Source organism: Phocoena sinus, chromosome 20 (assembly GCF_008692025.1).
Source record: "Phocoena sinus isolate mPhoSin1 chromosome 20, mPhoSin1.pri, whole genome shotgun sequence".
Classification (NCBI taxonomy): domain Eukaryota; kingdom Metazoa; phylum Chordata; class Mammalia; order Artiodactyla; family Phocoenidae; genus Phocoena; species Phocoena sinus.
Genome location: NC_045782.1, coordinates 12,506,394 through 12,530,729, shown reverse-complemented (window position 1 = coordinate 12,530,729; position 24,336 = coordinate 12,506,394). Strand labels below are relative to the sequence as shown.

The 24,336-nt window shown below is 57.1% G+C and overlaps 1 protein-coding gene across 2 annotated transcripts; it reads right to left on the bottom strand.

Moving 5' to 3' along the window:
• Positions 1–2,847: 2,847 nt before the first annotated feature.
• MNT (MAX network transcriptional repressor) lies at positions 2,848–19,160 on the bottom strand. 2 transcript variants are annotated; one of them, XM_032616866.1, is made up of 7 exons: positions 18,634–19,160; positions 18,337–18,434; positions 12,674–13,232; positions 12,064–12,105; positions 11,807–11,918; positions 6,530–6,722; positions 2,848–6,391 (listed from the first exon to the last, which is right to left on the bottom strand). In XM_032616866.1, the coding sequence occupies exons 1-7, from the start codon at positions 18,663–18,665 to the stop codon at positions 5,643–5,645; spliced, it is 1,785 nt and encodes a 594-aa protein (XP_032472757.1). In that variant the 5' UTR covers positions 18,666–19,160; the 3' UTR covers positions 2,848–5,642. The 2 variants fall into 2 exon arrangements, with proteins under 2 accessions (XP_032472757.1, XP_032472758.1); XM_032616867.1 differs by lacking the exon at positions 18,337–18,434.
• Between the last annotated feature and the right edge of the window lie 5,176 nt (positions 19,161–24,336).

Below are 24,336 nucleotides of genomic sequence, written 5' to 3'. Positions count from 1 at the left end.
GACTTAATCAAACATAAGCTTTTATACAGCAAAGGAAACCACAAACAAAACAAGAAGGTACGGACTGAGAGAAAATATTTGCAAATGATGCGACCGACACAGACTTAATCTTCAAAATATACAAACAGCTCATACGACTCAACAACAAAAAAACAACCCAATCGAAAAATGGGCAGAAGACCTAAATAGGCATTTCTCAAAAGAAGACATACAGATGGCCAATAGGCACATGAAAAGATGCTTAACATTGCTAATTATAAGACAAATGCAAGTCAAAACCACAATGAGGTATCACCTCACACAGGTCAGAATGGCCCTGGTTAAAAGGTCTACAGTCCAATGCTGGACAGGGTGTGGAGAAAAGGGAACCCTCCTACACTGTTGGTGGGAATGTAGTTGGTGACGCCACTATGGAAAACAGTACGGAGTTTCCTCAGAAAACTAAAAATAGCGTTGCCTTATGATCCAGCAATCCCACTCCTGGGCATATATCCAAAGAAAATTCTAATTTGAAAAGATACATGCACTCCAATGTTCATAGCAGCACTATTCACAATAGCCATGACATGGAAGCGACCTAAATGTCCACCAACAGATGAATGGATAAATAAAAGGTGGTACATGTATACAATGGAATACTACTCAGCCATTTAAAAAAACGAAATAATGCCATTTGCAGCAACACGGATGGACCTAGAGATTAACATACTAAGTGAAGTCAGGCACAGAAAGACAAATACCATGTGATATCACTTATACATGGAATCTAAAATTTGATACCAAAACAGACAACAAACTCATGGTTACCAAAGGGGAAGGGGGGTGAGGGAGGGATAAATTAGGAGTTTGGGATTAGCAGATACAAACTACTATATACAAAAATAAACAACAAGGGACTTCCCTGGTGGTGCAGTGGTTAAGAATCCGCCTGCCAATGCAGGGGACACGGGTTCAATCCTTGGCTGGGGAGCTCCCACATGCTGCGGAGCAACTAAGCCCGTGCGCTGCAACTACTGAGCCTGCGCTCTAGAGCCCGTGCTCTGCAACAAGAGAAGCCACCGCAATGAGAAGCCCGCGCACCACAACGAATAGTAGCCCCCGCTCGCCACAACTAGAGGAAGCCCGCGCACAGCAACGAAGACCCAACGCAGCCAAAAAATAAATAAATAAAATTTAAAAATAAACAGCAAGGCCCTACTGTATAGCACAGGGAACGATATTCAATACCCTATAATAAACCATAATGGAAAAGAATATGAAAAAGAATGTGAAAGAAGATCTACATGTATGTGTGTGTATGTGTATATATGTTTGAATTGCTTTACTGTACACCAGAAACTAACATGACATTGTATGTAAATCAAGTATACTTAAAAAGAAAAAACAATCCCTCTGCTGTGACACCACCTGAAAGTTCACCAAAGGCCCCTGATAACTTGCCTGGAAAGTGGCTGGTTCCTTCACACACTCCCACCTCTTCTCTGCTCCACCCAGAAGTGCTGGCACTCCCAGACCCCAGACTGAGCTTCTAGGGCCAGAGCGAATCCCACAGCCAAAACGATGGGTCTGCTGGGGGCTGTGTGTGGAAAGAAGTAGCAGGAAGCATGAGTAAGGAGGTACTATAGCCCTCAGCTGAAACTGCGTCATCACGGCCAGGGGTAGAGTCTTCAGCTTTGTCCCCAGCGCTGGGCACAGCATCTGACACTCAGTTTACGTTAACCCTTACCCCAGGCCTTCCCTAAAGTGGAAGGGACCGACCACTTCCTGAAGCTACCAGCAGAGGGAGCAAGCATCTCACAAATGAAAGGAGCTGGCGGGTTGCTGGGTAGTGGGGAGGAGCACCGAGCCCGGCCTTTCTTGAGGTCGGGTCTTCAGACAACGGGACCCTGCGGCATTGGTGGCCACCAGTCCCTTCCCCATGGTGACATCCCCACGTGCAACCTCAGACCCACCCCAGGAAGAGAAGTTGAGTCAGTTGTCCGGGCTGCAGCTGGGAGCGGGGCAAGTGTCAGGGAGTTAGAGCAGTGGCCTGCTGGTCTACAGCTTAGCCTAGCCGACTGCTCCCTGATCTCACTCTCCCTTACCTCCCCACCTACCAGCCTGCCAAATGGGTGGCTTCTCCTAAACTGGGGAGAAAAGATGTCGTTACAAGGACCAAGGTCTTCAAGGCTCAGCCTAGGACATGGCTCTTTGACCCCTGACCTCCAACTTCATCTTCTTGTTCCTTTCCCTGAAAGGACAGCCTTATTGACTCCCCAGATGACCTGTCCTAACTACAACCCCAGAAGTACACCCTGTCTCAGGAAGCCCTCCTGTGAAAGGATCCTCCAGCTTTCCCATTGGAACTTTCTGGAGTTCAGGATCCCCAACTCCATGACAGACCCAGGACAGGGTGGCACGTGCCTGGGGACAGCTCTGCACCAGCTGAGATCGGACTGCAGCTCCACAAGGTCCCCGGCTGGTCATGTGACCTAAGCAAGTCACTCAGCCACCCCGAACCTGTTTCCTCATCTGCTATTTCTTGGCCTATTTTCTTCAACGAGCTGTTAGGAGATGAAACAAGATAGTGTTGGTAAAAATGGTTTGAGGAAGTGTAAAGTATTGCAAAAGCATGAGGACGACCAGAACTGCAGTTCTCAGAGCTTGGGGATTGAGCCTTGGGACCCGAACAGTAAGGCCCCTCATCTTTTTTCTAAACTCCATCAGCCTAGAATCTACTTGAAGACTCTGCCCCCAACCCATCAACAGGGAAAGGATGCTACTGCTTCTTGCTGGAGGTCCTTCCCTGAAGGTCTCTGCCTCCTTTTGCAACAAAATGACCCAGACGCTGCAGGTGGCAGCTCCGTCTCGGGTTTCAGTGCAGGTTTATTTCAATTTTATATTTTATTCCAGGCAAGTGCTTATTACATGGATAGTATTCATGTCTCAATACCTAATGTCTTGGAGCATGAACAGCCACTAGAATACAGTTCAATAGTAAAAATACAATATGTACAAAATTAGGGTTTTTGTAGTTTTTTTGTTTGTTTTTTCCCACACAGCAGATGTATCCAAACACATAAAAATCTCTACAGTCTGGGGTCGCTACGGTTTATATTTTAGGAAACAGAGACACAGTGACCAAGTCCTCACTGTAAACAAGGGCCACCTCTTTGGGGCATGGGGGTGGGACTCTGGGATGGGGGAAGAAGAAGCTGTTCCTGGAAAGGGCAGGGGTTATGGTGACCCCTAATTCCCTTCCAGGAATTCCCTGCCCTTCTTTGGCCCCCCAAGGAACCAACCTCCCCATCTCCCCGAGGTAAAGACTCCCAGCCAGTGAGCCACTCTGAACATCAAAAAGTAAAACACGCATGAGAGGTAAGATGTGTGTGTGTGTGTGTGTGTGTGTGCGTGCGCACGTGTGCACGCATCCCCCAGGCTGGAAGGGCTAGGGAGGGGAGGGGCAGGCGGTCCCACGGGGCGAGGACAGATGTGGTCCTGACAGCTCTCAGGGGAGATGCCCAAGGAAGGGCTGGGTGGAGGCTGCCCTCTTGGGCACACAGCATCACAGCGTTCACGAAAACAACAAAAACAACAGCAACAACACCCATCGTCACCGATCTGGACATAGTCATTCGGCACTAGATTCCGAGGCCCGCACTGCTGCAGTGGGGGCGGGGAGGGGCAGGGGCGCGGGCGGATGAGGTATCTGTGCAGGCCCGAGGGGCAACTGGCTAACAGGACAGTTTCAAGGTGAGCAGAGCTGAGAGGAGGACGGCTCGCCAGTACTTCTCTGACTGTTCCTGGGGGCCAGGCCTGCCCTTCTCCCTCTGCTCTTTCTAACATAATCACACCAGGAAGAGTGAAACCAGCTCCGCCCAAAACAGGGTGATAGTGGCAGTGGCTGCAGGTGCAGAAAGGCGGCAAGTGTGAGGTGGGAGCCGCAATTTGGGGGGGGGGTACAGGGTGCCCTCCTAGAAACCTCTGGGGTGTCCAGAAAGCCTTCCCTTTCCCCACCCCAGGAGACAAGGAAACAGTCCCCAGGTAGGTCTCCAGGACCAAAAGGAACTGAACGTGAGTTCTTAGGTGGCTCAATCTGTTCAAGACTTTTGCTGGCCTCCTCAGTGTCCCCCTCCCCAGGCTGTCATTTCAAACTTCACACCCAGGAACACTGGCTTCCCCCTCCACAGACACTCTGAAAGGCCATTGGTGAGTGTGTCCAGGTGGGGAGCCAAGTGTGCACATGTGTAACTGAGTGTGTCTGACACAAGGCCACTTGTAATAAATATGCACGTAAAAAGAGAAGCCAAAGCGGGCTGCTGAGGCGACGGCAGGGAAATCCGTCCCCTACACACAGGCCCCCTTGCTCCTCCCCACCGCAAGCTCAGCCCCGCCCCTGGCCCAGCTGAGGACCTTTCCTCACAGGAAGGTGGTGGCACACAGCAGCCCCCACCGGGGAGGGCAGGCTCAGAACAGCCTGCTGGAGAAAGGGGGACTTTCAGAGCAAAGAAAGATGGTGCCAGAGATGAAGAAGCTGGGTCAGAAACAACAGTCCTCCCGGGTCTGGCCATGCTCCCTCCCACAGGTCCCCAGGGCCAAGCCCCTGGATTTTAACTTCCTGATTACCTCAACAGCGTGGCTTCAGGCTCCTGGAACCCAGACCACACGCTGGTCCATCTCCCAGGCAGCAAGGAGGCATCCAGGTGTACTCATCCCTCCAGGGAGTGCACAGTACCAAACAGAGGCCAGACCTCCTCTCTACTTTCTGGAAGCCAAGAGTCAAGTCCAGGGATGGGGACAGGGTCCAGAGCACCCTCCTCTCAGTCCAGACCTGGCTGGAGGTCAAGGAGGGGGCAGGAGGAGACAGCCAAGCTCCTCATTCCCCACCCCCGCCCTCAGCCTGCCTTCCTTAAGACAGGAGCCCAGTGGCAAGGGCTGAGGGGCTTGGGAAGCTTGGCAAGGGCTTGGGTTTGGTTTACTATTAGTAGAGAATTGTCTTTACTAGTTTGTTGTGATGAGTCACAATGACTGCAACCAGTTGGAGAGCTCCAGGCTGGGGCACCCACCTGTCTGGAGTCTGTGGGACTCCACACAAGCCACATCCTAGGATCTGTCACCTGTACTCAGAGCAGGGCCACACTCAGTCCCCAGCTTTCCGGGCCAAGGTGCTTCAGTTCTGCTTCCCCCCTTTCCCCTCCAGAACGCAGGGAAGAGAAAGCTGAAGCTTGGGGGGGAGGGCCCGGGCGCTCAGCCATCTCACCAGACAGAGCAATAGCAGCAGCAGCGGCAGAGGAAGGTGGGCAGGGCAGGGGGAAGCGGGAGAACACGATGTCCACATCGCACTGGTTTCCGAGGATGGGGGGCGGGAAGGGCTCTGGAGCTGGCACCAGGCCGGACAGGCGGCGCATTTGCCAGAGCGTCTCTCATCACTTTGTCAAGTCCTAGTGCAGTGGGGTGACCCCCTGCCCTGTGCCCAGCTCCCTGGGGAGGCCCCTCCCTCCCCTGGCTCAGAGTCTCTGCACCCCCTTCCCCTAGGAGGCCTGGGGGTGGGTATGGGTGGGGCGGGCCTGGGCCTGGCTGGAATGTGTGGAGCTGGTGGGTGGGAGAGTGGGGGACAGGTCTCCCTCCCTGCCCCCACAGGGGGCCTCTGAGTGGCCTCATCCTCAAGCCAGCTTGAGCGTGCTGACCGGGAAGGAGGGCATGGTGACCATGGTCACGGGGTTGAGCACTGTCTGGCCCACCAGCTGGGGGTGGTGCACCACCTGAGCCCCTACGGCTGGCTTCGCCATGACTGTGGCCGGGGGCCCCAGCCCGGCCGTGCCATTCACTTGCTGGTGTGAGAGGGTGTGGGCGATGTGGCTCACCGCCACGGGCTGGCTCACCGCCACGGGCTGCGGGTACAGGGGCAGCTGGGAGCCAAGGTGGGCCACGTGGTTGAGGGCGGCAGGGTGCACCGTGATGTGGCCAATGGGGGGTGTGGCGGGCGCCAGCTGCACAGCAGGGCTGGGGGCCGAGGGGGCGATGTGGGCGATGTGCTTGCCACCCGGCCCCTGCAGAACATGGTTCACAGTCTGGATGACTGAGGCGTGGGTGGTGGCGGTGTGGGCAATGACCGTGGAGCCTCCCCCAGCCGCAGCCACCAGATGGGCTGGAGCGGGCACCAGCGTTTGGGCCGGGGCAGCTGGGGGGGGGGGAGGGGCTGGCAGAGGTGTCTTCTGCTGTGGCGGTGGCGGCTGCTGCCCAGGGAGGTGGGCAGGAGACAGGGCCACAGGCTGGGGGTGCGGAGGCAGAGGCGTAGGCGCAGTGCTGGGTGGTGGCTTCGGCAGCTCCGGGCGGGGGCGATGGCTCAGCTTAGGTGGGCCCAGGCCGGCCTGGTCCTCCTCCATATCCTCGTCTATGTTGTCCTCGCCCTCTGTGGGGGGGCACGCGGATAGGCACAGGTCAGAAGGGCTTGGCAGGGAGAGCCTGAAGGAGCAGATGACCCTGGGGGCCCGGAACGTTCTGGGGCTGGGGCGGGGCCGACACGGAGCGGGTTGGGGGTGGAGCTCACCGGAAGCAGTGGAGGTGGAGGCCTGGTCATCGTCAGGCTGGCCCGTCTGCCGGAGCACGCGGTCGATCTCCAGCACGTCCATCCACTGGCTCAGCTCATGCTTGAGCTCCGCCAGCCGCTGCTGCGTGGCAATCTTTTCCCGCGCTAGACGCTCCATCTCATGTTCATATTCTTTCTCCTTCCTCTTCAGGGACTGGAGAACAGAGCCAGTAACAGCAAGGTATCCTGAGTGGCAGCCACGGGGCCCACGGTACCACAAACACCTCCCACCGCTGCCCTCACCTCCAGATCACCTGGCCCCCAGGGGCAGCTGCGCAGTGACCAGGGACCTGGGCGGACGGGGGCTGTTGGAGAACACACCTGCCTCCTGGTCCACGGCTCTGCCTAGGGAGGCCCAGCATCTGGCAACCGTGGGCCCTCAGGCAGGTATGGATCCAGGTCAGTCCCTCCCCTACTCCCACATCAACTCCGTCTTGAGGGGCTTCGCTGCCTCTTGCCCCATCCACCGTCCTGGTGGCACCTCCCTCCATTCTGCGGAGCAGAACGGAAAGGGTAACAGATTTCTCAGTGGTGCCCAAGGCCCCCACTGTCATTCACACCATCCTGTCACTCACGGATGGCACAAGCTACCCTCCATGGAACCCATGCCTCAAAGATCCCCAGACGATCCTGCCCTTCTCTCCCCTTCATCGTTCACTAGTCTCCTTAACTTCAATACCCTTGGAGGATGAGCCACCAGATTCTGAGACCCCCATCTCATCTCCTTGACCTTCTCTATGTCGTCCCTAACAGCTGCTGGCTGTGCACCTCCTCGGCTCCTCCCCACGGTGCCCACCTGTGCCACCTCTCCATACTGCACTACGTCCACGCTGCCCGCAGCCCTCCAGACGCCCCAGGTTGTTGAGCTACCCCAGGCCCTGCAATGTGCCCCTCCTTCCACACCTGCCCCTGAGCTGCCCCGGCCAATGAGAAACAGCTCTTGGGAGGACAGCACCGTCGCTTCCACCTGAGCACCCCTGGAGAGGCTCCGTCCTTTACGACAGGTCGCAGGTAGCTCCTCCCCCGTGACACTGAGGCTACCCACTTCACCAAGAACACTGGAGAGAGCTCCCTTGTCCACGGCACCATCCCCCCTTCAACTCCCCCAGGGCCACAGGCAAGCTCTCAGGTCGACCCTCCCGCAGGTGCTGGATGCCCCGCTACCCAGACTGTGGCAACGCTCCCCTGTCAGAAGTGTCTCCAGCTTCCCTTCGAACGATGCTTATTAGCAGCTCTGAATTGCCGGCTCCTGTCCTGTTTCTCAACTCCCTTCCACACCGAGACTCTCTCCTTGTCCTCTGTGACCTCCCGACTGACACTTTATTCAACCATCTCATCTTAAATCTTGCAGGCCTCCCTGTTGCCAGCTTTTCCTCAGCCCAGGCACGTCATGACTGCTGGGTCCACCAGACAGCAAGGACAATCTTGCTTCCTGCTCCCTGAGTCTCTTACTTGACCTGCTCCTGAGCTTCTAGCTTCCAAGGCTTGCCATTCACAGCCAAGTGTGGAGCCCACTGGCTCACACACACATCCTCCCTTCTCACCCCTCCAGGTCTTACCTGCTTGTGCTCCAGGCCCACCTCTGGGCCCCCACCTCCTCACTTCCATCCCCATCCCACGTCCTCCCGGTACATCCTCCTACCCTCAAGCCCTTCTTGGCACTGGCACCACACCTCTGAGCGTTTAATGAGACTGTCAGCATTGAGACCGACACTGGCTCACACGAGCCCCTAAATATTCCACGTTTTGTTCTTCCATCTCAATACATGCTGTCCCTGTCCAACCCTGGGAGCGGGGCAAGGACTGTTCTGCGGTTACCTTGCATCCCCTAAGGTTACCAGTGGCCAGGACAGAGCCATGAGTGATGTCTTAGCCTCGGGGGAACGATCTGTGACGACCCGAGGGTGTTGGTACCCACCTCTACCTTGTCTCTCCGCCTCATTACAGGAGAATCACAGTCTCTCATTAGACTTGAGTTTCCCCTGATTCCAGTTCCTTCAGGCAATTTTGCAACAGCGTTTTCTGACTGTTCACCTGACCTCCCTGGCACAGCAACATCTTCAACTCCACACACCAACTAGGCCCAACTTCCCCACGCTCCCTCCTGCAGCCCCAAACTGCTTACATTCCTGGCCTCACAAGTCAGAGATGCCTCAAACGGTAATGCCTGTGACACACAACCCAGACACAGCGATGTTCTGTACTGACCTGAGATCTGGCAGCTTTACACCTTTTATACTTGTTGCCTGTCCCAGGCCACACACAGCTCTATCATCCTGGCTTTGAGATTAACCTGTCTCTCCCCATATTTCTGCCACAAAGATTCGCCGCTGCCCTGATTTACACACACACACACACACATCTGGCTTCTCACCTGGTTCTACCCTGAGAGGCCAGTGCTAGACGTGCCAATTGGATGGAGCCACATTAATGATGAGGCCTGGGGTGAGTCAGCCCTCACTCAAACCTGGATGCAGGGGGCTGGAAGTGCCTGTCCGGAATGCTACCTGCTAGCTAGTGGGGAGCGTAGACTGCCGGCTCAGTAAGAGAGGATGTCAGGGGCCCAAACCTCCAGTTCTCACCTAGTCCAGCTCTCCACAGGCCTAGAGATCCCTGGAAAGCTTTCCCAGGGTCTAACTTTTGTCCCCATTGCTTCATTCTAAACCCATTTCCTTTCTAAGACTACCTGGATGCGTGGTTTGGTACCTGCCTACTCCTCTTCCTGTTTCTGTCCACTTCACTGACACTGTCTTCAAATCCTTTACTACCTCCAAGGTACTGTGGGTCTGGCTGGGGGCTACAGCCTTCCCATAGCTTCCCACCTCAGCACACAACCAAAGCCCTCAGTCTCCCCACCCTACGTGGTCTCTCCAGTACTCCCTTCCAACTCCCATCTGGTGCCCTGCTGCCTCCATCTCTGCACAGCAACCCTCCTGACCACCTTTAACTTCCAAAAATGCATCCCGTTTCCTCCTACTGGAGAAACTTTGGTCTGCACTGGGCTTTCTGCCCTCCACTTGTCTCGGTCACCCTGGCCTTCAGGTCCCAGCTCAAATGCCCCTTCCTCAGCAGCAACTTCCCTAACTCCCCAGAACAGATCCTGTGACCCCTATCCCTACTATGCCCTCGTAAAAGAGTTCTGTTTGGTTATGTGACACTCTGGGGCAAGACCAACCTAAGGACAGAGATCCACATTTCTTCCTTTGCTCCCCACTTTCTAGCCTCCCAATCAGACACAGGGCTGTCCAAAAGTACCTGAATGCGTAAATGAACGAAGCTGAGCATTTACAGGGAGGCTTGTTAAGTTTTCCAGCATTTCTGCTTCCACTGCTGGCCCCAGGACAAGTATCTCTTATGGATAGCTTGGGTCCACCTTGCTTCCCACTCAGCCCAGCCCCAAATCCCAAGTCTGCTGGCTCTACTGAGTCTCTTATTTCTGACTTACTTTCAAATCCACCGTCTCGCAATCAAGGCTTCCGGACCTAAGTACGTGCCTACAGGGAGGAATGCGCCATTCCATCCTTCCTACTTCTCAATAATTGCTATCAAGTTAATATTTATAGACGGCCCATTCTCCTCACATCTTTTTGACGAAGATACTATTGCTTCTTCCCACTTAGCATCATCGCAGTGCAGAAGAGGAAACCGATGTTGACAGAAAATGTCAAATAATTTAGACATGGGTTTGCTCCCGGGCTACATGACTTCCTACGGCTGAAAGACTAGCAATTTAGACTCAAACCCAAGTTCTGCAGAAACATCCCAGAAAAAAGCCTCCCGGAGATCCTTGCCTCTGAAACCCGAGGCTGGGTCCCCTCCCCCTTTCTTTCGCTCCTATTCCCTCAAGGCTGCCGAGGCCCCGCCCCTCCCGGAGCACGCGCGCACCCACGCGGACCCGGCTTTGCTGCGTCACTCCCCATAGGCCGCACCCTCCCTCCGCGCGCGCAGGAGTCCCGCCCCCTGCCCAGCTCTGCCAATCGGCGGGCCCGGCCCCTCCCCTCCCGTGCCGGGAAGCGGCCTGGAAGGGCGCCAGCCCCTCCACCTCGTCCGGAGGGCGGGCGGAAGGGCGCACGTTCGCGGAAGGCGGGGAGGGAACTGCCGGCTGGGAGCAGGCCCGAAGCAGCGCCTCCGCCCCCCTCCTTCAATAAGTCTGGCTCCGGTTACCTCAGGGCTGTGACCCCTGAGGTAGTTGAGGCCGGGGAAAGGGTGGCCCACCCGAGGCGTGATGCCGCCCAGCCCCCAAGCTTCCCAAGAGCGCCGACTGGGAGACCCTGAGGCTGCCCCGCCTCCGCAGCCCGGGAGCCCTAAGTCCCTCCCACTCCCCAACGGCTACCTCCGGCTGTCTCCAGGGCAGCCGAGCATGGCCGTTCGCCCCACCCCCACAGCCTCCTTCCCGGCACGCGGAACCCTCGGCCGGTTTCCAGGGAAACCGAAACTCGGGCCGTCACGGCAACGGTCTTATCTGGCGGTGCCCCCCCCGCCCGTACTGCGGAGAGGAGCCAATGCCCAAAGGCAAGGGGCACACGGCCAGGAGGGTCCCTTAAAAAGGAGCTTCTTTTAAACCCTGAGGGAAGGAGAACGTAAGTCTTTAGGTTCGGTGACCCCGGGGCTTCTCGTCGTCCAGACTGCCGCATTGCACCCTCCCCTAGGTTTACCCCCCAAAGTCAGGGGGTGGCACCTCCGTGCGCTTACTGCAAGGATCTTGGTCCGTCTGGGCTACAAGTCGCGGGCTGGGGGGGGAAGGTGTTTCAAGGGCGCCACCCTGCGGAACGAGCCACGCCCAGCCCCCCCCCCCCACCCCGTGATAGTCTCAGGCTGAAACCAGTTCCCGCCCAGGCGCTGCGGGCGGGCGCGGTGGAGGCGCCGGCCACCCCACGGCCTTCCCACCCGCCGGGGCACTAACGCGCGGCAGGCGGTAAGGCAGGGCCGCGGACCGAGCTGACACTGAGCCGCAGGGACCGTGCCGATCGCGGGGCTCCGCGGGGCAGCCCGGCGGGGGATGGGAGCCAAGCGCCACCACCGCGCTCCCCCGCGCACGCGCGCCGGTCCCCCGCCCCCTCCCGGGTGGGGAGCCCCGCTGACGTCAGCCGGGCCATGTGCTCGGCGCCCGCGTGGAGGCGGGCGGGGGAGCCGGTGAGGGAGCGAGGGCGGGGCCGCGGAGGGGAGGCGGGGCGCGCAGGAAGCCGGCGCAGCGTCAGTCGCCCGCCCTCCTCTGGGCCTTGCTTCCCTCCCCCATACCTGAATGTACCGCAGCGCCGTGCGCAACACGCTCAGATTCGATGTCTTCTTGTCATCCACGTTGGGGATGTTGCGCTTCAGGGTCTCAAAGCACTCCTTCAGATGGGCCCTCCTGGGGAGAGGAAGCAGCGCCGGTCAGCCGGACGCCAGGGGGCCAGGGGCGGGAGGGAAGGCCTAAGGAGAGCTTGGGGACCACGGACGGACCGTCCCGGTAGCTCGCGGGGCGGGCCCAGAGTCACAAGCTCACACACACACACCTGTTCTTTTCCAGCTTGTTGTGGACTTCTCTGGTTCCGATTCTGAAATCCAGACAGACAGGGGGCTCAGGGAGGAGGGCCCAATTAGGCGGCCTTCCCACCCCCTGCCCCCCCCAAATGCCACAGCCTTTTTGTCCCTGACATTGTCTCTCTAGAGAAGTAGCAGTGAGAGCTGTTCTGTTGTTCGCCCTGTTTCGTGGGGCATACACCCCCTGGAGGGCACATGTAGGCTTGTAATTCACAACCCCTTTACCTTCCATCACATCCATGCACCTGTGAAGGGCTCCTGGGATAGCCAGTGGACCCCGGCCCTTACCCAAGAGCCCCATAATCCAATACCCTGTCCAAAGGCCTCGAAATGCCATTAGCCTCAACCTTGGAGGGCGTCAGAAAACACAGAAGCCTGAGAACAACAGAGGGCAATGACCATTCCCCACTCCCAGGGTGAGGACATATCCAAATATAGGAAGGCGCTTCTGGGCTGGGGAGGCAGGGCCGTGGCTCTGCCAGGCTAGCTTGGGAGGGTACTTTCTCTCTTGCACACCGCTCAGGCTGTGGGCCGTTGGTTCTCCTTTCCATCCCACCAGCCCCTGTGCCACACCTCACTCACCCCCCAGGCCTCTTCTTCTGTTCGCTGGATTTGACTTCTTCAGCGGGTGCCAGCTTCAGGGTCCCAAGAGTGGATGGGGGTGGCTGCTGGGGGGCCAGCTGGGGCTGGACTCCAGGGTGTGGGGCGATGGTCAGGATGGGTGTGGGGAGGGGCTGCAAAGGCTTGGGGCTGCCAGTGGGTGGAACGGTGGCCTTGGAGTCCGGCAGTAGAGGAGCAGGAGTGGGCCCCTGCGGCCTGGTGGGAAGGGGGGCCGACTCCTTAATGCTGAGTCCAGGGGCGCTAACCAGAGCCGGCTGGCGAGGTGCCAGGGGCAGAGGTGGGGGTGGGGGCAGAGGCTGAGGGGAGCTGGTCACTACAGGAATAGGGATGACAGTCAGTGGGGTGGGGGTGGCCAGCGGGGGCGGGGGTGCCGGCGGGGGCGCGGGCGGCGACAGAGGCAGGGGCGGTGCCTCGATGCGGGGTTCCTCCACCGGCAGGGCGTGGGCCAGCCTGGCCAGGCTGCTGGCCTGCTGCTGCTCCCGCTCCCGCTCCCGCTCCAGGCGAAGCCGCTCCTGTTCCTCTACACAGAGAGAACGCCAGGGGTGTCTCAACAGGGCCGGCGGTCCTGGGCCCCAGCTTCACCTGTCCTCCAGGTGCAACCCCTCCTCTGACCCCATCCCAGGCAGCACCCGGTGACACCACAAATACTCATCCACACTCGATAGTTCAGCACTGGGCTAAGCGCTGGGGACGCATTAGTGATCAAATAAAACAGACTCCTGGTCTTTGCTGTTGGGGAGCTCATAGATGGGGGTGGGGTGAGGGAATATGACAAATAACAGGCATAACAATCCAGGCTGGGGGAAGAAAGACGCTGTGGAGAGGCCGAGCAGGAGCTGTCAGTGAGGGTGCTGGAGGCCGGGCACCCTGAATGTTGAAGGATTAAGCAGGTGATGAGCAGGGGCTGCAAGGCTAAGGGGAGGGAGTGATAGATGAGGTGAGTAAAGGCAAATGACCTCACAGGCCACCAGGAGAAGAGAGGAAGTGGTCAAATCCTAGATTCTGGGGAGGTACCTTCTAGAGGGCAGACGGTACCTTCATTTCATAGATGAGATAAATTAGCTCAAAGAGGCAAAATGATTTGTTGAGGGTCATACTGTGAGTCAAAGGTAAAACTGGTGCTGAACCCAGCCAGGTCTTCTGACACCTGGTGAATGCTTGGTACTTGCTGTGCCAACGTATGCTCACTAGGTGTCTATACGTGCGTACACACATACACACACACACACACACACACACACACACACCCTGTATCTCACAAGAGCCCCACAGCACAAGCAGGGCAGGGATATCACCTTCAGCTCACACGTGAGGAAACTAGGCCCAGGACTCCGGACTCCGAGGCTAGGTCCCAAAGCCTGTTTCCTCAAGGTCTATACTCAAAATGCACCTGGTCCTTCTCTGCCCTTTGTTGTGCTGGAACTTATTCCCCACCACCACCAGCAGCAAAAACTACAAAAGTAAGAGGCAGGCAGAAAGGAAAGCAGGGCTTTTAAACGGGGGTTGAACAGGGCAGTGAGCCCCGACAACCTTGCACGCCTCAGTTCAGCATCTCTGCCGAGAGCTCCGCCAGAAAGAGAGGCCTGCTCAGCAGCGGGCTGAGAACAGGGCAAAGGGAGAGGCCCCTCCCGATCCAGAGGCCCCTCTCCATCCCCACCCTGGCCCCCACCATTCTAGTTCCCAGGCTACAGGTTTGGGCCAGGGCCCAGGGGAGCGGCTGAAGCCCCCAGGCCAGGGAGCAGGCTGGTCAACCAGCCCTCCCTCCTGTCCCGATTCACCACGCTGCTGACTAACAGAGCTGACAGCACAGGGCCGACACGCCCCAACACACCACCCACAAGGGGTGGGGCTAGGGGGCAAGGTTAGCTAAGTGCCCCCTGGGAAGAAGAGCACCCCACCACACAGGTCTTTGGGCTCAGCTCCCCCCCCCCCCACCGAAAACGTGAGGCCTCAGGGCCCTTTGGCCAATCAACGACTTGAGTGTGAGCCAGGCCTGCTCAGAGCCCCTCCCTCCCACAGAGAAGAAGAGGCGAAGGAGGAAGTACGGGGGAAGTGTTCTGAGAGGGCAAGCACTCAGTGGTTTCCCAGCAGCCAGCATTCAAGGGCTGGAGTCAGCAGGCACGGCCTCTTCCGTGTCTCCCCTGCCCCTCAGGAAGGGAAGCTACCAGGCCTGCACCAGCTTGCTGCTATAAGCCAGTAGCACTGGCTTCTGTTACAGGCCCAGAGAAAACCAGCTCTCTGCGCTCCTGTTTCCCACAGGCCACACTGGGAAAGGAACCCTTCTCAGGCCCAGCCTGGGACATCCCCAGTCCGCTCTCCACCTCCCCCCACCCCACCCCCAAGACAAGGTCCTGGAGCTCAGGGCCCAAAACAGCCCCATCTCCATTCCTTTGAGCCAGGACCTGAACTTTCATTGGCCTTGGAGCAAGTGTTCCACTCTCCCACAAGCAGGGGGACAGACAGGGCCCCGAACCCCAAGGCCAGGTGCTCTGGGAACCTAGAATGAAGGCAAACCTCGTATTCCCCATATTTTAAGTCAACTCCAAAGCGCACCCAGGAGATGGCAACCTCCTTCTCACCTACCCTCTCTCTTCCAGGGGCAGGCAGGCACGCTTCACAGATGCCAGGAAGGACCCAGGTGAATGGCCAAGCTCTATCACACCTGGATCAGCATGAAAAAGCTTAACTGATGGTGAAGAAGAGGGGGCGCCCCAGGCCAGATCCAGCCCACTACAGCCTCCTGCCTTCATTCCCCACCCAGCACTGACCCCCTTCCTGTGCACTGGGCAGGGGGAAACAAAGTGGGGAGAGCAAACTGAGTTTTAGTAAATATGGGTTTAGGCTCTTCAAAATAATGCTCTGCTGCACCCTTGGGTGCACCCCTTCTCACACACATACTCTGGCACCTTCCCTGGGCTCTGCCCAGAAGCTGCCCCCAGTGAATTTTGCATGACCCTTCTGGGTGATCCAGGGGCCAAGGGTCCAGGCCGACAGTGGAGAGTATGGGCTCTGAGCGTCCCCAAAGCCACTGTGGCCTAGAGGCTCAGCAGGCACAGACCTGGGGCCAGAGGAGTCCACGTCAGGTAGTGGCCCCCAATATTCAGGGGCGTTTTCCCCTTCTACACGTAACAGGGAGCTTGGTGCATGAGGCAGGCACAGGGTGCGACTAGCTCAGGTAGAAGAGGGTCCCATTTGAGTCACTTCCATGACTGCTGGAAATGACCAGGCCTTCCTGCTGGCCACCAGGATGGCCTTGCCCTTTCCTCTCTCCCCTCGTGCACAAACACGCACGTGCACACACATCCTCGGTTCATCATTTGAGCAAACTGGCTGGTCTAGGTCAATAAACTGTCACTTGAGGCTTGAGGTTGAACGGGGCCCCAGATGAGAGGATCCCTGTTCAGGGCTGCCCGTGAGGTACACACCCCCAGAAAGCAGTTCTGGTCAGCCGGCTCACCAGCACCCCCTTCTCTCCCATTTTTTCCCACCCCAAGTTAGAGGACAGAACCTCTAGTAAGAGAAAATAATGAATTGCAGAGATTAAGCTGCTTGCTGCACCCAGGTCTGGCTATCTACACGTGAGTGTTTGGAGTAAACCTGGCTTTCCAGCATCCATCCATCCATCCCCTAAGTCCCCCTGCCCCACCAACAAGAAGGCTCACCTCAGCTCCCTGTCCCCAGTTCTCACCACCTGGAGGAGGGACAGGGCTCTGCAACTTCTTAGAGGAGAGCCATTCCCATGTTCCTTCCAAATGTTGCTCAAGTCATCCCTGTGGTTCTTACTGTCAGCTCTGGACTGACTTATTTTGGAAAGCATGGTAGACATGACAGTGAGGGTCTCCTCCCCTCCCCCATATGGCCAACCAGCCTGCGGGTAAAGTGAAGCTGAAGTGAGTGTTCCCTTGGAGCAACAGCAGGGTCAATCCTGTTGCCTCCTAGCACAGTGGGCAGTACACAGTGGGGACACAATAGGAACTCCTGAATTGCATTGTGTTGATGGTGGCAGCAGGTGACTCAGTCTCTCCAAATCTTGTGCACGCTCCTCCCCGTGCCGCTGGTCCGGCACGCAGGACATTCTCGGTCACCACCTGCACTGCCCACCACCTGACCCTGCTCTGGACCTCGAAGACAAGGGGGAGGGGCGCGTGAGCTGACGTCCTGGCCCATCAGTTCCGAAAACCCAAGCACTGTCGGTCTCACATCATATCTCGAGTGACTCTTGACCTTGAGAGGCCGGTTGACCCGCCGCTCCCCCGCCCCTGGTCCACTGCTGCTTCCCCCGCCCGCCGGAGCGGCGGCAGCGGCAGCGGCGGCGGTACACGCTGCAGGCGCGCGCGCGCACACAACACACACTACTACCTCCTGCATGACTCATCATTGAAGCAACAATAGGCAGAGAGAAAGGAAAGGAGGGCGAAGCACTCTCTCCACCACAACCGACCCGGCCGAAGGCCTTGTGGGGGGCGGTTGGAGAGAACAGCAGTCCCCGGATATTGCACGCACGCCGAGCCAGGGCTGCGGCCCTCGCAGCAGTCCGGAAAAAGGAGGTCTTCCCCCAGTCCCTATTTCTGCAGTACCCTGAAGCTGGGGTCTACCAACAACGGCGCGTGGGGATAGGGGGCATCGCAAATCTCCGTCTCCCCGCTGTCTAGAGAGCACCAAAGTTTGCCCCTTCTCGCCTAGTTCATTCCACACCGCGGCCAGGGGTGCTGCCAGGGAGCCCTGGTGAGAACGTCTTGGGAGGGTCAGTGGGAGTATGTGAGCTCTATATGTCCAGTGATTCTGAGGGCTTCCCTAGCCCCAGGATCAAAAACAGGACTTTGGGGGGAGAACCGACAGGTGAGCTCGGCTCCTCCCTCGTAGGGCAAAGGCTCTCCCAAGGAGATGCCCAGCGGCCAGAGCCAGGGCCCAACCCGGCGCCAGGCCCCTAGCCAGCCCCGCCCAGGCCCCGCCCCCGGCCGAGCGCGAGGCGGCTGGGAGGGGCTGGGCTGCGCCGTCCCCAGCGGGAGTGTCCCCCGTGCACGTGGTCGGGGGCGGGGCCGGTCCACGTCACCACCCGGTGTAACCAACGGGCTTGGAACGCAGGCACACGCAACATTCCAGCCGAGAGCGGGTTTGGAACGCGCAGACACGCCACATTCCACACCGGCTAAAGTGGGGGGCAGCAAGGGGGGCCCGGGGACTGCCCCTGGAGACCTGCGGGCCGTTTCGCAGATGTCCAATCAGTCCGGCTCTCACCCAAACCCTTGACGCGCGACCCAGCCCAGCTCTGAGAGGCGGGGTCAGGCGGGGCTGGCCAGGATCATAAGACACGCAATGTCATTTTATTCTGCAAAGGCCGCCTCCGCCCCAAGCGGCGCGTAGATATGCCGGGAGCGCCCCCCGCACAGGGCCAGGGAAGCCGGGGAGCTGCTCCGCGTAGAGTAATTCCACCCCCCACTCCATTACACACACGCCCACTCGTGTGCACTAGACACTCGCCCGTGTACACGTCCATCCATCCGCTCTCATCGAGCCTCGCATCACACATCCCCCGTGCATACACGCACACACGCGCGGGTCTGCCACCCCCACGCAACACCATTCCTCACCCCACCCCCCGGCTCGCACATCCTCAGCCCTACCGAGGGCGCCGCTGGCCCACGGGAAGGAAGCCCCCCACGAAAGGTGGCACAAGGGGTGGTAGGCAGCTGGGGTGGCGTCCACAGGAGCCGGGTCCTCCCTGCATGTTAATGAACTCATTAATCTCACTGCCCACAACACTCCTCCCCGGGCGGCGGCTCTTGCGTGGATTCTTGCACTGCCCGGCTTCGCGGGCCGCCCGGGAGGGGGATACCGCTCGCGGTTTCGCGTGGGATCGGGGACCGGGGTCGCTCGCCTCCCCTTCCCTGGTGCCCCAGGGGCCCAGCCCGGCCGCTCACCACGTGCTCTCTGTTGTTGCTGCGCTTGCCATTCCAGGAAGCGGGCCGCCTCCAGTAACGTCTCTATGCTCATCGCGCCGAAAGCTGCCGGGGGCGCGCCGGGGCCGAGACTGCGGCCCGCAAACCGGGCACAGGTCAGGCTGGCGGGCAGGCAGGAGGGAGGGATCACCTCCGGGGGGCAACAGGACTGGGCGGCACAGCGCACTCCACAGGGAAGAACGGGGGAGCAGGGGGAGAAAAATCAAGGTCTCCCCAAATGTTTGCAAAATGTAATTTGCAAATTAAAAAAAATTGATGCAAGAAAAAAAAAAAAAAAAGGCGGCACTGCCTGCCTCCTTCCCCTCCCTCTCTTCCTCCCTTCTGATGCCTCCCGCCCCGCTGCCCCCAGGAGTCCCGCCGACAAGAAAAGGCTTTGCAACAAGATGGCGAGGAGGCACCGACACACACAACAAGGGAAGGAGCCGCGCTGCCCCCGGCCGCCGCCCCCGCTACTACACCGGGGCCGCAGCCAAAGCCCGGACCGGAGCCCCCGCCCGCAGGGCCGCGGCGTCTCCTGAAGGGAGGGGCGGGGTCCAGGGCGGGCTGGCCCCGCCCACTCGAGACGGCGCGCGCACACGTGGCCTGGGTGGGGGTGGGAGAAGTTCCAGCAGGGTTCGCGCCCTGCATTTCCGCTTTCCCGCCTCGCCCCGCCCCGATTGCCAGCCACAAGTTGAGCAACGGCGGCGTGTTTGGGTCATTCACAACGAAATTTGTCCTGCTGGAGGGAAAGAGGGGTGGAAAATTCAGGACTTAAGTTAGCTCAAATAAAGATATTTCAGGTCAGGGAAACCTTAGAATGGTAGAGATTGGCCTGACCCTTGGGTCTCCGCTCCCTACCCACACGTGACCTAATTCCTGCAACCACCGGGCTGTCGCAATTCCCCCGGGATCCGCCCCTGGGCGGAGCTGACGGCAGGAGGCTGCCAGAGAACAGGCGGAGGGAGCGGAGTGGAGATCCGGTTCCGCGTTTTGTCTCCGTCCCTCCCCCCGCAGTGCGTTCGCATCCTATTAGGCGATGTCACCGGGCCGCGGGCCAATGGGCGGGCAGGACAACACGGCATGGAGCAGCTCCACATGGACACCCCGCGCCGCCAGCCCTCTGTTTAAAGGGCCAGTGTCTAAAGGGTCACATTCGCCGGTGCGGATGGGGCCACTGTGTGGAGGGTGGGACGCTGAGAGAGAAATTCTGCAGTTGTGCCCTGACCTACCCTTTCCTTTTCACCACCCTCCCTTTAAAACCAATCCTCTCTCTCTCCTTCCTCTAAACGCTCGTCTTTGTCCACGCGTGTCTGATGCGGGTGGAGACTCCAACTGTGCCATCCAAGAGGCCGCCCTTTGCTCTGGGGCCAGGCTGAGGGCGGTTACGGCGAAGCGTCCACAGCCCACACCAAGGGGGCGTGGCGCAAATCGGGAACAACAACGTGTAAGGCGGAAACTCGGTCCTCCCAGTGGCTGGGCGACTGAGGCCGCGGGCGGGGAGCGGGGGCGGGGCCACTCCGCCCGGCCACAACCGTACTCGCTGCGGGGGCCGGGACCCCGGCTGGCACTCGTTACGGCCTCTTCTTGTGCTAGAGTTTGGGGGCGCCTGGGGGTACAATTAGAAAGTCCTTTTTGAGGTCAGCTTGCCCAAATTCTCTCATTTTGCAGATAAGGAAACTGAGGCCCAGAGACGAGAAGGGACATGTCTAAGGTCACTCAGTATTCCAGTTCCTCCTTGCCCCGCAGGAGCAGCATTTATTCCTTACCCCGCGGATGACTGTTCTGAAGGCAGTTCTGGGTCAAACAGAAAAAAGTGGAGGACTATCAAACTGCTCGCATGGGAAGGGGGGGGGGTTTGACCACTTAACATATTGTGATGGGGGAGGGGGACACTAAAAATCTTCACCTGAAACCCTGCTGTACTGCACAGGAGGCCACACAAACCCCACCTGTACAGTTGGTAGTGACAGGCATAGGCAAGCTGAAGGCATATTTGGGGCTCCCTGGAGCATGTCCAGCTCTGCTGTCCCAATGCCCGCAAGCCTAAGGCCCCTGGATCTTGGCCCCAGATTCCTTTCTTTGCTAATCAGTTCTAATTAGAGTGGGACAGTGCCAGTTTCGTTCAGGATCTTGTGGCCTGGGCTTCACCATCATACAAAGCCAGAAAGCAAACCTTTATGAGGTTGGCTGAGTGGCAGATCAATCCATCCCATTCCATCCCCTCTTCGCCGTTAGAGGAGTACAGTCCTATCTGGGGAACTAGAGGAGAGCTAGACACATTTAAAAGGTGTACAAATGATGCTTGCTGGCTTTGTGCCTTTCCTTTGAGGTCATAATGCATGCCAGGGAAAGAAAATCTGCACAGATTCTGGAAATCAAGAACCTAGTGAACAGGAGGAAGGGGGTAGTTTGCCAGAACCAGTCTACAGGAGCCTCTGATCTTTGCACACTTAATGCCCCAGCATCTGTAGCTGAGCAGAGAGGGGCCATTACACACAAATGACAGGGTGACACTGGCTTTATGATGAAGCTGGAAAGCAACAGGGGATCAGAGCAGTAACTAACAGCCAAGTTCTTCTTTGCAGGATGAATGCTTTTCTCCTTGGAAGGCTAGATCTGTGCTGGTCCCAACATTGCTTCCTTTAAGGTGTCTGCTACCTGCTGTGTGTGTGTATATGTGTGTGTGTATACACACACACACACACACACACACAGTCTAATACACATGTAACAGTGACTTGAGATAATGCTGCTGACCCAGTTCTCATTTTGTTAGGGGTCAACACTGTACCATTCTGCCCAGTGGCCCAGGACGCTCAGAGCAACCTCCAGCTGTACCCTTCCGCCTTCCTCAAGTGGTCATGGCACTCGTACAGCCCTGAAGTCTCTTCTAGAGGCTGAAGTCCAATTTTTCTGACTCGTCAGGGACCAGCTCTGTCACATCACAAAGGCACCCCTCTGAAAAGTAGTGCTCTGAAGACAGCTTTTCCTTCAGGGGTGGGGAAGCAGGAGATAAAAGTGGGGTGAACACAGAATTCAAATGCCAACCTCTCCCTTGTCCCCAGTAACCCATCTGCTCCAGAGCTTAGTGGAGATGCTCGTTATTTAAAACAAACAGCCCTCCTGGCTTCACATGATCATCTGTTTATTTGGGTCATGTGGGGACAGCAGCCAGGGTATGTTAGGCAAAAAGCAAGGGTTTAGAAAGGAGCCTTTTCCTGGGCCTGTGGCTGCCAACAGGAGCCTGAAGATGACCAGAGTTTCTCATGAACCAAGGTTATTCTTGTTGGGGAATGGACAGTGGGGATGGGAGACGGATACCTATTAGGTGGCAAGGGGGAGGATAAAGGAGAGGAGTGAATAGGAGGGCTGTTGCATTTTAGCCAGCTTCCTGTTGCAAGGGGGTGGAGCTCAGGTAGAAGCTGGTAATTTACTCAGTCAAGGGAAAGTCTTTTTGATGTTTCAGTAGAAAGGTTAGCATGTTTGGGGAATAATCCAAAGCCCAGCCATTTCCCAAAAGTTGTTCCTGAAGTTTCTTTATGGCTTCTAGTGCTTAGTACCTTTGGGGCAGGAGGAAACCTGGCCCATCCATCATTGTGTAATTCTCATGGGAGGATTTTCTATTTCCACTCTTCCTCCTCAAGTCTTTTGTACCCCAAGGCCCAGTTCAACCCCCTGAATGTTTTGTTTTTGTTTTTTTTTTGGCATCATGGCTTGTGAGATCTTAGTTCCCCGAACAGGGATCAAACCTCGGCCCACAGCAGTGAAAGTGCTAAGTCCTAACCACTGGACCACCAGGGAGTTCCCAACCCCCTCAATTGTTTAATATGCCGAGCTAGTGACGTTCCCTAATGAGGCTGTCTCCGATCCCCCCACCATTCACCCCAACAAAACTCTACATATATACACAACCCTAAGAGCTATGCAGATCAATTCCCTGACCCTCCAAAACATAAAAATAATAAGATGAAGGAAAGAGTGTGAAGCCATAGTACAAGTATACCAGATCCCAAATGTCCTAACCCTGTAGGCCTGACTTCTCAAATTATGCAAGTTGTCTTGGAGAGCTTTTCACCTATTATAGTTAAAACAAGACCAAAGGGAGAAAGCTGAGAGATGAAGAGGGAAAGACAGAAGACCAGTACACCCAGGGACACAGTACAACAGTACACGACGTTCTTTTCACAAATATTTACTGTGTGCCTAACATGTGCCAGACACTGGGCTATCTTCATAGCCAAGGCCAGGGGAACTTTGGTAAGCCAGAGTGGGGTGAAAGATCACAGAGCTGAACTCAATTCCACAGCGATACCTGGAAAAGGTAAAGCTTTGCTCTCTCCCACCATGCTGGATGTAGCACAAGAGATCAGAGGACTATATAAAGATCTGTAAGGAAGGGTACTGATATACTCTTTTCACTGAAGTCTTCACCCACCTTCCTCTACTCCTGGTGAGTTGTCAAAGGACCTCTCCTGAACCTATGAAACTGATACAGTCAAGTTCAGCCTTCCCGTTCACCTACTTCCTCTTCATTGGCTCACACAATGTCAGAACTGGAAGAGTTTCAATCACCTAGACCCATCTCCCAAGAGGTGTTTTATCCAAGGTCACAAAGCTGCTTAGTGTTAGCTGGGATGAGAAGTGGCCTGGTTCTCTTTGGAATGTGTGGGACAGCTCAGCCTGGGGAGGAGGGTCCAGGGTCCTTGAAAACCTCACAGAAATGGCTGATGATGGGGAGCTGGCTGAAGACAGAAATACTCATTGACTTTGCTTAGTGGTGCCCAATAAACAAGCTTAGCAGGTGAGTGAGAAGGTGAGAAGGCAAGGAAAGAGAATCAAACTTAGGATCCAGGGACTCAGAGGACACTGTACTGCCTCAGGCCACTCTGAGGAATGAAGATCAGGCCCAGGTAGACAGCCATTCTTCACTGGCGTTTATGTCTGGCTTGAAAAGGTGACTGGGGGAAAGGGGCAGATTTTTATCCAGGCAACCGCCCTGGGTGTGGATACTGAGTAGTAAGGAAAGAAATGCAGTTCAGAAGCAAAAAGGGAGGAGACAGACACTCTGAGCTTTTCTGAGAAACCAAAGCGGCTAGCAAGCAAGCAGTGCAGCTAGAGAGATGGGGTCCATGGATGACTTGGGAAGGAGGAAGCTGATCAAAGGGGAAAGGCACAAGGGAAAGGATGAGGACTTCAGTTACTCCTCTGAAGACAAACAAGAGGTGGCTTTATGAGAGTAAGTTAATTCAGGTCATGGGAGTGAGGCTGGGCGAAGTTATTAGTAGAGGGAGGTGGAGTCTTGCAATGAGAGTCAAGAGCCAGCTGGATCAGTGGGGGTGGTAGATGTCAAAGACAGGGAAGGCCCCTCCCAGGGCAGAAGGGCTGGAATGCAATCACTGCCCCACACAAAGGACTCTGGTCCTCGGTCCCAGCCAATCCAAGCTCACACGTAAAAGCAAGCCTGCAGATCAAGTCTTTAAAACTCAAGATATCAGCTACCTGCGCCAGTGACTGATGCTCTCTCAGAAGAGTATGTAGGGCTTCCCTGGTGGCGCTGTGGTTGAGAGTCCGCCTGCCGATGCAGGGGACACAGGTTCATGCCCCAGTCTGGGAAGATCCCACATGCCGTGGAGCGGCTGGGCCCGTGAGCCATGGCCGCTGAGCCTGCGTGTCCGGAGCCAGTGC